We start from the raw sequence: 14,351 nt of genomic DNA, 5'->3' as shown, positions 1-14,351 counted from the left end.
GAACATTATTATTCGATTTTGTATTAGAAATACTAACTATAGCAATAAAACAAGATAAATAGGAGGAATAAAAATAGTCAATGAAGAAACAAAACTATCATTCTTTGCAGATGATATGATAGTTTACTTAGGGAACCCTGAAGGGGGGCGGAGCCAAGATGGCAGAGTAAAAGCACAAACTTGGTGTGGGTTCTGGCTCCAACCACCTCCAATACCTGTAAAAAAAAATGACTCTAAACAAATTTTAAAGCTATAGAACCCACAAAGTGACAGAGAGAAACAAATATCCCTCTGGAGGCAGCCTGGCAGGCCAACAGGAAAGGTCTATCGCAGCATGCTGGGAGCTGAGCACAGTCTCCCCTGAGTCACAGTTCTGGCCCCAGGGTGGCCACAATCAGCAGCAGCATGAGTAGACTTCAGGAGAGGGAGTCATCAGCAGCTGTGGCAGTTTCCAAAAATCTCAACCCATAAATGCCAAAGACAAAGTAGAAGGTCAGTTGGGAACTCTTTTGGAACAGGGGTGGATGGAAGAGCCTGGGCTGCCCCTGGGGGAGAAGTGGCTGAGACTAGACGTGGCTGCCTCAGGAGGTCCTGGCCTGCGGGTCATGGGGGGACCAAGAAACCATTCAGAGGCTAAGAGCTCTTGCTTTGACCTGCTTGCATCTGGATCATGGTCTTGGGTGGTGGTCCTGGGGTGTGTGGCCAGTGTGCCAGAGCTTGAGGTGTATGTGGAGAGGGCACCCTCTTAATAGCTCCAGCAGCTGCAAAACCCCCAGAAATTTGGGACAAAGCTCTCTCCATTCTGAAAGCAGAGTTCTACTGTGGCAAAGAGCTCAAAAGTCAAGTAATTGTCTGGCAACATGAGCAAGCAGAAGAAATGCAATCTGACCATAGATTCCTTTTTTGGGGACAAAAAGGATCAAAGCATGGAAAAGAAGGAAGACAATGAAGTCAGAACTCCTGCATCAAAAGCTTCCAAGAAAAATGTGAATTGGTCACAAGCAATGGAAGAACTCAAGAAGGATTTTGAAAATCAAGTAAGAGAAGTGGAGGAAAAATTGGGAAGAGAAATGAGAATGATGCAAGAAAATCATGAAAAGCAAGTCACCAGCCTGCTAAAGGAGACCCAAAAATACACTGAAGAAAATAACACCTTTAAAAATAGACTAACTCAAATGGCAAAAGAAGCACAAAACGCCAATGAGGAGAAGAATGCCTTAAAAAGCCAAATTTGCCAGATGGAAAAGGAATTTCAAAAACTTACTGAAGAGAATAATTCCTTCAAAATTAGATTGGAGCAATTGGAAACTAATGACTTTATTTTTATTTATCTATCTATTGCTTTTTGGAGGGGAAGGGCAGAGCAATTTGGGTTAAGTGACTTGTCCAAGGTCACATGGCTAGCAAGTGTTAAGTGTCTGAGGCCAGATTTGAACTCAGGTCCTCCTGAGTCCAGGGCCAGTGCTCTATTCCCTGTGCCACCTAGTTTCCCCTAGCTAGTGACTTTATGAGAAATCAAGATACTATAAAACAGATCCAAATGAAAAACTAGAAGGCAGTGTGAAATATCTCATTGAGAACCCTAGAGAATCAACTAAATAACTAGTTAAAACTACAAACAACTGGGGCAGCCAGGTAGCACAGCAAGTAAGAGCACCGGCTCCAGTGTTGAGAAGACCTGGAGATCGAATCCCGGGCTCAGACACTTAGCACCCACCCAGAAACACCTGGCCGTGTAACCTTGAGCAAGTTACTTAACCCCAATTGCTTAGGGGCGGCCAGGTGGCTCAGCGAGTAAGAGTACCGGCTCCAGTGTTGGGACGACCTGGAGATCGAATCCTGGGCTCAGACACTCAGCACCACACCCAGAAATAACTGGCCGTGTAACCTTGAGCAAGTTACTTAACCCCAATTGCTTAAAAATATAAAAACAAAACAAAACAAAAAAAAAAAACTACAAACAACTTTAGCAAAGTTGCAGGACATAAAATAGACCCATATAAATCATTAGCATTTCTATATATTGTCAACAAAACCCAGCAGAAATAGATAGAGAAATTTCACTGAAAATAACTGCAGAAAGTATAAAATACTTGAATGTAACTACCTGCAAAGACAAACACATATGAACACAATTATAAAACACTTTTCACACAAATAAAGATTTCACACAGATCTAAACAACTGAAGAAATATTAATTGCTCATGGGTAGGCTGAGCCAATATAATGAAAATGACAATTCTACCTAGGTTAATTAACTTATTCAGTACCATATCAAACAAACTACCAAGGAATTATTTTATAGAGCTAGAGAAAATCATCTAAAAATTCATCTGGAAGAACAAAAGGTTAAGAATATCAAGGAAATTCAGTGAAAAAAATGTTAAGGAAGGCAGTCTAGCAGTACCACATTTTGAACTATATAACAAAGTGGTAATCATTAAAACAATCTGGTACTAGCTAAGAAATAGAGTGGTGGATCAGTGGAATAGATTACTGTAGTAGCAAGGACCCCAGAGTCTCCAGGGTGGCTGCCAACACAGGTTCTTAGATCTGCTTTGTTAAAGGAAAGCAACTCAAAATGGGTTAACAAGCTTACTTTAATCAGTCAAATATGTATCGTTCACCTAGTTCAGGGGAAAAAGGTCAGCACCCCAAACTTCAGAGTATACAGACAGAATTATCAAGACAGAGAAACAGATCAAGTAGACAGGTTTCCAAACTGTCCAACCATTACATCCATACCAAATCAACATCTGGATTTTTCAAAGCTGGGGGGCTCTCAACAACGGCTTCCCATAGTCTCATCTGATCAAATCACAGGACACTTCTCAAGTGAGCCCCAAAACAAATACTCAAATCAGGGTTTATATAGCCTTCTCCTGGGTCAGAGAATGTAACAACCTTCTGCCTCCCACCCCAGGCTCCAGGTGCACTTTAGCCTCAGGGCAGGAAAGATCTTAAAAATTTATATTTCCATTACAATTACACACCAATAAATGATTATAGTAATCTAGTGTTTGATAAACTCAAAGATCCAAACTTTTGGGGTAAGAACTCAGCATTTGCCAAAAATTGCTGGGAAAACTGGAAAGCAATCTGGAAGAAACTAGACAGAGATCAACATCTCACACCATAAACCAAAATAAGGTAAAAAAAATCAAAATAAGTGATTTAGACACAAAGGATGATATTATAAGTAAATTAGGGGAACATAGAAAAATGTATCTGTCAGAACTATGGATAAGGGAAGAGTTTATGATGAAACAAGAGATAGAAATGATCATGGGAAGTAAAATGGATAATTTTGATTACATGAAATTAAAAAGGGTTTTCACAAACCAAAACAATGCTCCAAGATCAGAAGGAAAACAGAAGGCTGGGGGGAAAATGTATAGCAAATGTCTGTGATAAAGGTCTCATTTCTCAAATACATAGCGAACTGAGTCTAATTTACAAGAACACATGTCCTTTCCCAATTGACAAATGGTCAAAGGATATGAAAGAAGCAATTTTCAGATGAAGAAATCAAAGCTACTTATAGACATATGAAATATACTCTATCACTATTGAGTTGAGAAATGCAAATAAAAATATCTGAGATACCACCTCATGCTTATCAGACTGGCTAACATGACAGAACAGGAAAGTGACAAATGTTAGAGGGGATGTTGGAAAATGTGGACACTAATGCACCGTTGGTAGAGTTGTGAACTTGTCCAACTTTTCTGAAAAACATTAGGAACTATGCCCAAAGGGCTACAAAACAACACCTACCCTTTGATCTAGCAATAACACAACTAGATGTATATTCCAAAAACACAAAAGGAAAAGAACCCACATATGCAAAAATATTTATAACAGCTCTTTGTGGTGGCCAAGAATTAGAAATTTAAGGAATGTCCATTATATGGGGAATAGCTAAAGAAATTGTGGTAAATGATTGTGATGTAATACCTTGTACCAGAAGAAATGACAAGCAGTCCAGAATTGTCTGAGAAAACTTCCATTAATATTGTAGAAGTTGTGAGCCACAGCAGGAAGAAAGGGCTAGCAGCACCTAGGGTCATGCAGATGACAGGCATGACATCTGAATGGGCCCCATCAGAGTCATAGTAGCATCAAGGGTTGGGGCCAACTCCAGGCTCTGAACTATGTAAGGAGACAGAGACATAGAAGAGGCTGAGGCTAAAATTAAGGAGGAAATAATCAGGTTAAAATCAGCCTGGAAGACTGAACAATTGGCACTCCTCCGCTCTAGACAAGTATTGTGGAGATGGCATATGCCAGCATTTTGTGCTTGTGGGCTCTGGGATTATCCCTTGCTGAATCATGCCTGCTCCCAATTTTGAACATTTCCTTAATCTTTCATTCCCTAAACAGGTAATACGTACTTGGGTGCACCCTGTACTACAGGGTGTACTCTGTAGGGGATGTAACTGAATGCTCCTGAGAGAGATGGGGGGGGGGACGGGAGAATAAGAGAGAAAAAAAGGGGCAGCCACTATAGATCGATTTGTGGAAAATTGACAACTCTTGCAAGACAAATCTGTGCTTTACTTGCTCAGTTGTCAAAAAAAAAAAAAAGAAAAAGGCATTCTCTCACAGAACAATCTATATGGGTCTCTATTGTCTACGGGATAAACTTCAGTCTCCTCATCCTTGCATTCAAGATATGTCTCCCCTGTCTTTTCTTCCCATTAAATTGTGAACTCCTTAAAGGCAGGGACCATCTTTTTCTTCTTTTTTCCCTCAGCACTTCGCCTAATTCCTGGTCCATAGTGGGCACTTAAGAAATGTTGATTGATTCTCCAAAATGTACATCCTCATAGAACATGCTCTTCAGACTTCTCACCATCCTGCTCACCTTTTTCTGGAGCTGATTCAGTTTCTCGGTGTTCTTTTAAAACCAATGCTTGGCACAGTATAGGCATGGAATAAAAGTTTGTTGACTGACTGACAAAATGTATAGTACTTTAGCTGTGGTCAGTACTCTAGCATTCTAGATGTGGTCTGACCAGGGCAGCATACCAGCCACAGTCCCATCTCTCTATTGTTCTGGACATTTGCCTGTCAAGGCAGCCTATGATTAACATTCATTTCTTTGGCTATTGCACTGTTGACTTACACCTTCCACACTCCCCAAGCCCAGCGTTTTTTCCCCATGAATCCTAGCTAGGTCTCCTCTGTCCTATACTTGTGCAGTTGATTTGTTTTTAACCTAAGCTTAAGACTTTATCTGTACTAAATTCCATCTTAATCGGGAACTCCAGTTTTTGTCGACTTCAGCTTTTCCCAGTTCTTCCCCTGATCTCTCTAAGGCTATGAATAATTAAAATGTTAATTTATAAACCTCCAGTTATTTATCTCCTTTGCATTGAGATTCTAATCTCTTTCCCAACATTCCTTGAGGATGAAAGTATTATGTACTCTCATATAGAGTATATTTACAAAAGCAGAATTAAAATTGATAGCATAGGATTAGTGTTTCCAAGCAGAAGAGCTTGGCCCAGGAGACTTGAAATCTAAGTTGCCCATATCCACCTAGTTTCTTCTTAACCTTCACCTTGGTTTCATTTCAGTTTCCCTTTCTTCACCTAATTTTCCCCAGACATTTGCAAGTAGTATATTATAAGGGGTCACTATACAATACCAGTAAACCGAAGTGTTTGGGTCTTAGAGGTCAAGTGTGTGGGACAGCTTCTATTTCTGCTCACCAAATTCAACTTTTAAAATATTCCTCACTTAACCCATATAACTGCCTTTGAGCATGCCCAATTTATCTAACATGGAGCTCACTGTGTCCCCTACCACGTGGGTGGGGGGAGCCCCCCTGGCTGGTTGCCTACCTTGGGGAGACCAAGCCAGCAGCAATTTTCTTAATCATCTTTTCTGCCAGGCCCTTCTCTACTACTTGGTGGTGCCCAGCAGAACTTGTGAGAGTGGAGAGCTTCGTCTTCCCCTACTGTTTACCTGGCCTTTGCCTCAGTTCCAAGAAATGGGCTCGAGTGTGTTTTTGTTTTGTGTTGTTTGCCCTCCTCAGGTTCAGGTGCCTGAGGTGGCTAGGAGGCCTGAGAGTTCAAGCAGTAGTGACTTTGGAGCCAGAATTGCAGGGTGGCCAGGAAAGGGCACAGTAGCCAGCCATCTCAGCATGGAAGCCAGGGTGCCTGGGACTTGAGCCCCACAGGGTTTGGTGAGTTGGAACTGGGACTGTGCTCTATGGGAACAGAAAAAAGGTATGACCCTAATCCCCTTCCCCTCCGCAGAGACTGCTGTAGTGGTGGTAGTGGTGGTAGTGGGGAGAGGGGATTTTGCTTCCTACTAATTGGGGGAAATAAATCTCTATATTTGTGATCACGCTTTTTTTTTTTTGCTCTCCTGATTTTTTAAAATTTACTATTAGTTTACAACATTTAGTTCCACAAGCTTTTGAGTTCCAAATTTTCTCCCTCTCCCTCCCCCCCCCACCATGGCAGCATGCAATCTGATATAGGTTCTACAAATACCTTCACATTAAACATCAGTCAAGTTGTAAAGAATTATAACCAATGGAGTGAACAATGAGGAAGAAGAAGCAAAACAAAATGAAAAAGAGAGAGAGCAAGTAGTTTGCTTCCATCTCCATTCAGACTCCGTAATTCTTTTTCAAGATGTGCATAGCCTTTCCTATTATAAGTCCTTTGGAGTTGTCTATAACCTTGCATTGCTGAGGGGGGCCCACTCTATCAAAGTCAGTCATCACAAATACGATGTGTCTGTAATTGGGTACAATGTTGTCCTGGTTCTGCTCTCCTCACTCAGCATCAGTTTATAGAAGTCTCTCCAAGTTATTGTGAAGTTCATCTACTCCTCATTTCTTATAGCAAAATAGTTTTCCATTACATTCATATACCACAACTTGTTCAGTCATTCCCTAATTAATGGACATCCCCTTGATTTCCAATTCTTTGCCACCACAAAAAAAGCTGCTATAAATATTTTTGTACATACAGGTCCTTCTACTTGCAAGATCTCTTTGGATTACAGTTCTAGCAGTGGTATTGCTGGGTCAAAGGGTATGCGCATTTTTTTTTGCTTTTTTTGGAGGGGGGAGGTAGGGCAATTGGGGTTAAGTGACTTGCCTAAGGTCACATGGCTAGTTTTGTGTTAAATATCTGAGGCTGGATTTGAACTCAGATCCTCCTGACTCCAGGGCTGGTGCTCTATTCACTGCACCACCTAGCAGCCCCAGGGTTTGCACATTTTTAATAGCTCTTTGGGAATAGTTCCAAATTTCTCTCCAGAATGGTTGGATCAGTTCACAACTCCACCAACAATGCATTAGTGTTCCAGTTTTCCCCACATCTTCTCCAGCATCTGATATTTTCCTTTTTTGTCATGTTAGCCAATCTGACCAGTGAGATGTGGTATCTAAGAATTGTTTTGAGCTGCATTTCTCTGATCAATAGTGATTTAGAGTATTTTTATGTGATTATAGATATCTTTAATTTTTGTGATCATGCTTTTTGAAGTAAATATTACTATGTAGAAACTCCACTAAATTACAGATACATCAGGACAAAGTCGGGCACACCGTTTATATTATACCCCCTAAAGACATTCTGACTCTGCATTTATTATTCTTTCTGAGACCTAAAACTGTAGGAGAAAATCAGTGGCTTTTGTTTGAAGTCAAAGCTGCTTCTGTTGAGGTTACTCGTTTTTCTTTCTGCCTGGAATGCCCTTCTTCTACCTATCAAGAGCCTGCCCATCTTTTAAGACTCAACTGACCAGCTAGGCCAAGTGATGTCTCTCTTCTGCATTAACTATGTGTGTTTTTTTATCTGGCACCATGCACTGCCTTGTACGGGATGATTTTTTCATGTGTACGTGACGAGTCCTGAGTGGGGACATAGTTCAGTGTTTTGTACCCTAGAATATGCTCTCTTATCTGTTGACTGAACTTTACAAAAAACTCCATGTACTTTACTATGTTTACTATGAAAGAACATCCTCCTGCAAAGAATTTATTAATATTTCTTTTGGTAGACAAAGTCTTCTTTCTTGTTCAGGCTGGATGTTCAGTGGCCGGGCCACTCATGGACTCGATCCCATTACTGATTGGCAAGGATCTTGCTCTGTTTTTCTGAGTGGGCCAATTTACCATTCCCTAGGCAGCCCCATGGCTCTTGTGGGCTTGCCTTATGGTGCTAGACTTACTGTGGACATCTGATCAGCTTTAGCCCTACTATAGGTCAGAACTCTTGAACTCAAGCCATCCACCAACCATCTTCAGCCTCTAAAACAGTAGAGATCACAGGCTTGTGCCATCTTGCTTGGCCCACTGTAGAAGTTTTATGGACATTTATGGATCTTGATGATGTAGTCACAAATCTGTGATTTATCTGCTTTGATATCCCTTGGGGCCTTTTCTAGAGCAGGTAGGTGGCACAGTGGATAGAGTGGAGTCAGAGACACTCATCTTTCTCAGTTCAAATCTGGCCTCAGACACTTACCAGCTTTGTGACCCTGGGAAAGTCACTTAACCCTCAGTTTCCTCACCTGTGAAATGAGCTGGAGAAGGAAATGGCAAATTACTCCAGTATCTTTGCCAAGAAAAGCCCAGATGGGGTCACGAAGAGTCAGACATGATTGAAATGACTAGAAAACAAGGGCCTTTTCTACTGGGTTCAGTGTGCCATATAAATGTTGGCATTCAGGTATTCCAAACAACACTTGTGATGGAAGCATAGAAGCTTAGAGGGAGTCAGCCTCAATACTGGCCTGCGTACTGGAAGAAAGGAGGAAGTCTGCACGTTCACAGGTGTGAAGGTGGCAGACAGCCCTCTTGTTTTCACTGATACCCTTCTAGTGCTTGCACTTAAACTCAGCAACTAAAAGGTTGACCTTGTGGTTGCCAAATGAACATACTCAGCTGTGGACTTAACTTCAAAGTTTTTCATTGGTGAAGACAGAGACCTTGACAGAATCACGCGTGAGGTCAAAGGGGAAGGGGGAAAGGAAGGGAAAGAAAAAAAGCAATTATCAAGCTCCTATGATGTGCCAGGCACTATGTTAAATGCTTTACAAATATCAACCATCAACCGTCAGCACATTCCTCTTGGTATTAAGTATCTTTTCCAAGCTATAGGCAGCAACCACAGCAGCAGCAATGGGCTCATTGTTGATTTGGAGCACACTGAATCTAGCAAAGGCTCCAGCATCTTTGCTGGCCTGATGTTGGGGATCATCACGGTAGGTTGATTGTTGTTGTGGTTTTTCATCCTTCGTTCTCAAAAAGGACCAATGACATCATGAGAGTGATGTCTTGATTAACTAATGAGTTGGATTTAAGTGAGGCAGAGCTGCACAATCATCAGCCTCATTCTCTCCTCCACAGTCCTTTAGAGTCCAGTGGCAAAACAGAAGTCTAGAAGACAAACCGTGACCCAGGATGCAGTGGCAGACTTTGGCCTTTTTAAGCAAAGGTCTTTCCCAGGTCTCAGTTTGTCTGAGGCAAACACCCATTCATTCACAACAATCTTCTCAAGACATCAGCAAGTTCTTTCATTTTTGTCAAGACCACAGATAATGCTTCTTCTGGATAGAAGCTTCTGGTTTTTCCTCTTTTTCTCACTTGGATCTTAGGCCTGCCTGTATTATTCACCACCATGAAAAGCCAATGCTTTGTGTCTGTACAACTGAATCATCAGATCACAAGATCCTTGGCATCAAACACTATGTTGTAGAACGGGTTGGTGGGCAACTTGGTTCTTTGCAGCATCACTGACCAAATATTCTGTGTTAGCTCAGGGTGGTCCACTTTCCTTGGTCATTAGCAAAAACCTCCACTTTCCCATGTTGTAAGACTACTACACTGGAATATGTGGTACCAAGATCAGTGCCACCTATGCTTCCTTCTGACATGGTTACTGGGATGTCAGGGTTATTGCTGACCAAAAAAAATGCCATAAAGGCTGCTGCTGTGCTGAATGAGACCCTTGAGTATTTTGGTTAATCTAATATTTATACTTCTTGATTTTTCTTCCAAATGTTTTATCTTGGTTTTTTTTATTCTGCACAATATGGCATTTATATATCACAGTTTGTTCAGCCATTCTTTGATTGATGAACATACATTTTATTTCTAATTCTCTGGATCTCCAAAAATACTACTATGAATATAATAGTATATATTGGATTTTTGTTTCAGCCTTTGATCTTTTTGGGGTATATACCCAGGAGTAAGATCACTGAGTTAAAGGGGATAAACAATTTAGTCACTTTACTTGCAAATTTTCAAACCGATATCCAGAATGGCTGAACCAGTTCATAGATATATCCAATAGCACAGAGTGTTTTGCCTTTGTCTTCTTATAAACTTTTGCACAGGAGGCTTAGAATGTCAGGAAGTCCATATATTGAGCCTTAGCTATTTGTCTACAATACTTTGCCAGTAGTACTTTGAACAGACTGGAGTTAGTCTTAATCAGTCTAATCAACATTCACCTTTTAGAGATATGCAACTAAATTAATTGGTTGTTGTCCGTTCTGTAAGAGAACCAAAACAACTTTAGGATGTTGGAGTCAAGGTGTAGTGTGTTTGACTGTGGCTGATCAGACAAGTAGGAGCTCAGAAGGCTCTACCATGGATTGGGCACAAATAGTCCACGTGAACATTTGGAGTGGTGATGTCTCTAAATTTGAGCATCTCACATTTCTTTTGAGCTATTGTAATTCTGCTTTGCTCACAGAGCACAGTACCTTCTTTGATTCAAGCACACCATGCTGGGCAGTTCTTTTCCAGTATCTCCCACGTCTCACAATTGATACCAAAGTTCTTCAGAGATACCTTTAGAGTGTCCTTGTATCTCTTCTGACCTCCATGTTGAGCACTTGCCTTGTATGAGTTCTCCATAAAATAATCTTTAAGGCAAATGTATGTTTGGTTTTCAAACAACATGGCCAGCCCAATGGAATTGTGCTTTCTGCAGTAGAGTTTGAATGCTTGTCAGTTTAACTCAAGAAAGGAGCTCAGTGTCTAATCCCTTGTCTTGCCAGGTGATCTTCAGAATCTTCCTAAGACAATTCAAATGGAAGCGATTTAGATTCCTGGCTTGTCCAGATTTCACAGGCACCCAACAATGAGGTCAGCACATTTCGGTAGACCTTCAGTTTGATAGGCAGCATGATACCTTTTTTCTCCCACACTTTGCAACTAAATAATAATACAATTAACACAGTGACCTCCTTTTTTTGCTTTTCTTAGGGAACTCTAAGGTGATGATATTTATTGTTCTCAAAAGTCTCCCTCTTAGTAGATCACCTCACATGCAGGCCACCCTCAGCTATGTTTCCTGAACTTATGAAATAGTAGAGTTTAAAAAAGTAGCAGTGAAACCTTTCTCCCATCAACCTGGGCCTCATTCTCCCCCCCAAACACACTACCATTGGGAAGAATGGACCCACATAGGGGACTCATGGAGAGGGTTATACATAAAAGGAAAAAGACACGTGCCTAGGGCACACATGTAGACTCTGATGCAAAAGGACCAATCATAACTTCTGTTGATGTCATGGAACTACTCCCATTGGTCCCATTCCCTGTCAGCCTCACGTCTTCTGGGCATATGGTCTCCGCTGAGTGATGTTTCTTGTTGCTGTTATCTGCTTAACAGTGTTCAGCTGGTCCTTTCAACATTCGGGTTGCAGAACTCCTCTCTGCTTCCCACTTCTGGCTTCAGCTGGAGTACTCAACTAAGATGCTGCCTCTTCCAACTATCTTCAAACTTAAATCCCGGAGATTTGAGACATGTTTTGGCAACTGACTGAATATGTGGAGTGAGTAAAAGTGAGAAGTTGAGAATGACTCTGAAGTGATGAAGCTGTGTAACTGTGTGGTCAGCTGAAATGGGAAGGTTTGGAAGAAGGATGGGTTTAGGAGGAAAGATGAGTTCTATGTTGGATATGTTAGGTTTGAAGGCCTAGAGGACATCCCATTGGGAATGTTCAGTAGGCAGTTGCTGATCTCACTATGCTACCTGGTATTCATCACATCTCACCAGTATCCTCTGCACCCCTTTGACCAGAGGAAAGGGTCATGGACTCCAAGGCCTCCATCTAAAGGGGAGACTTAGTTTAGTTTTTCTCCCTGTTTCCCACCAGCTAGTGCTTTTGTACTTCCTTGGAATTCTCCATCATGCCGCCATTCTCACCCCCACTTCCCCCAACTCTCTTCCCTCCCCCACATCCTCCCACTAGCTTTTCAGCTTTCTTTCGTGTGTTGCCTTCATCCTTTAGATTGGGAGCTCCTTAAAGGCAGAGATTTTCCTTGTTTTTATTGTATCCCCAGCTACTTAGCACAGGGCCTGGCACTTAGGAGGCATTTAATGTTTATTGCCTGGCTGATCGACTTGGAAATCGAGCTGAGGAGAGAAGTCAGAACTAAATACATAGCTCTGGGAGTCATCTTCATAGAGATGACAATAAACACTTAAAAAGATGAAGAAACCAGGTCACAGCTAAAAAGATACTAACCCCAGATTTTATAGATGGATAGAGATATGTGAGATTATATATGTATTTATAAATGGGGTGGGGGACAAGTCAAATGGATTCTTGAGCTTGTGTCTGAGTCCAGAGACTTGTGACTTGCTGAGTCTGGACTTATTGACTTGTTTGAATCTGGGAGGGTGCAAAGTCCCCTCTGGACAGGTGTGCCATATCTTTCCCCAAGAAGAGTATTTGGCAATCAGTATCAAGAAATATTGCTGTGTGTCCTACAAGCAGTTTGGGCATGCAGGAAGCAGGCTTGGTAGTCAAGGCTGTTACTATATCTATGTTTAGCTGAGTGCATCTGTGAGAAACTTGTGATTCAAAGTTCACTGTGACACTTTCCATGCACAAACAAGAAAGATATATAATCAGCTATACTACTCCAATAAGCCAGCATTGTTATTCAACTATGCTCGCCTAGCCCAATTCTCTTTAGTTCACCGTCTGTCCGTCAACATCAGTTGCTGGCATATAAACACACACATATATACTTATATTTACATAATAAAATAAAATCCACATTAATCCTGTTTGTCTACGAACAGGCTATACTTTCACAAAAAATCTATCCCAAACAACGAAGCAGTACATTAAGAAAAGTGCGTCTACTTTCCATTGGGTAGCTACACATGGCACCTTCCCGGGGTTTCTTTTCCCAACCTACTTGTACTGACAAGCTGGGGCCCCAGAAGGTGGTTCACTACTTTTCCCATCAAGGTTTTGTCAGCCAGTATCCCTGAGGACCTGGGGTTTCTAATACTGTTGCTCATGGCCCCTGATTTGTTGTACTCACCAAAATATCAATTAACCAGTTGACATCAATTAGCTTTTACAAAGGATATTTGTGGAGAAGGTACATCAAGAGCAGTAGTTACAAACCAGGGGGCATGGTCTCCTCTAGGGCCAGAGGGCTCAAACTTATAGTGGTTGGAACAAAATATTTCTCCCCAACATGGGAGCATGCTCCTCTTCCTGCACAGGCATGAGGTCCCTGGGGAGTGTGGGCTTAAGCCCACTTGAAGCAAAGGTACCAAGGCACACATTTAGGGAACAGATGGGACCAACAGGCACCTCACAAGTCCTGGTCCTAGGAATCCTTTCTCCTATAGAAGAATATTCATCAGTTTTGTTCTGGGGAACAGCATCAGCTTTGATTAGCAGCCTGCATCTTTAAAACAGGGAATGTTGGGCCATTCACTTGTCCCCCCATCCTTATGGTTATGCTCTTTCTGCTGAGCCCCATGTGGATCCCATGAACTGAACCAGTGATCTCTTCTCTCTCTATGTCACCCTGGGCCCTAAGAAGTGGACTTCAGGATGTTTGTTTCTGTTCTGTGTTGTTTGTCTACGTGGGGTGGTGCAGCAAGCCAGCTACCCAGAATGGGCAGGGTAACTGGAACTCAAGCCCAAGGCAGGAAGTAAGGGGAGAGGGTAGGATGAGGAGGAGGTTTGGATTTGGAGCTGAGATTGTCTTCTACCTGAATTGAGCCAAGCTATGAATTTAATCCCCTTCTCCTTCCCTGAAGTATAAGGGCGGTGGGGGATTATGCCTCTTACATATTGGGAGGAGCAAGTTTGTGTATTTGTAATTACATCCTGAAAGTAAATATTTCTCTGTAAAAGTTAATATTCCCTTAGGGGCTAAAGGGACTTGGGGGCAGAGCAATTGAAGAAACAACATAAACTGGGCCAGAGCCCTTTACAGAGAGCCTAGATACCCTTAATCCCCTTAAAGCTACTGTGTTTCCCCGATAATAAGACCTATCCCAAAAATAAGCCCTCCCCTTACTGTGTAAGATTCCTCTAAAATAAGCCC

General features: G+C 41.8%; 1 protein-coding gene across 1 annotated transcript in view; it reads left to right on the top strand.

Annotated features, from left to right (window-relative positions):
• The first annotated feature begins 9,052 nt into the window (after positions 1-9,052).
• The window catches only part of UCMA (upper zone of growth plate and cartilage matrix associated), a 58,015-nt gene continuing 52,716 nt past the window's right edge, over positions 9,053-14,351 (top strand). The window contains exon 1 of the mRNA XM_069106213.1: positions 9,053-9,235. Coding sequence (XP_068962314.1) covers positions 9,053-9,235 — 183 coding nt within the window. The remainder of the gene's footprint in view (positions 9,236-14,351) is intronic.

This window comes from Petaurus breviceps, unplaced genomic scaffold (genome assembly GCF_028583685.1).
Source record: "Petaurus breviceps papuanus isolate PSGF00001 unplaced genomic scaffold, PetGlider_PUasm1.0 79, whole genome shotgun sequence".
Lineage (NCBI taxonomy): Eukaryota > Metazoa > Chordata > Mammalia > Diprotodontia > Petauridae > Petaurus > Petaurus breviceps.
The sequence above is the reverse complement of the archived record's forward strand: the minus strand, read 5'-3'. Positions and strand labels throughout refer to the sequence as shown.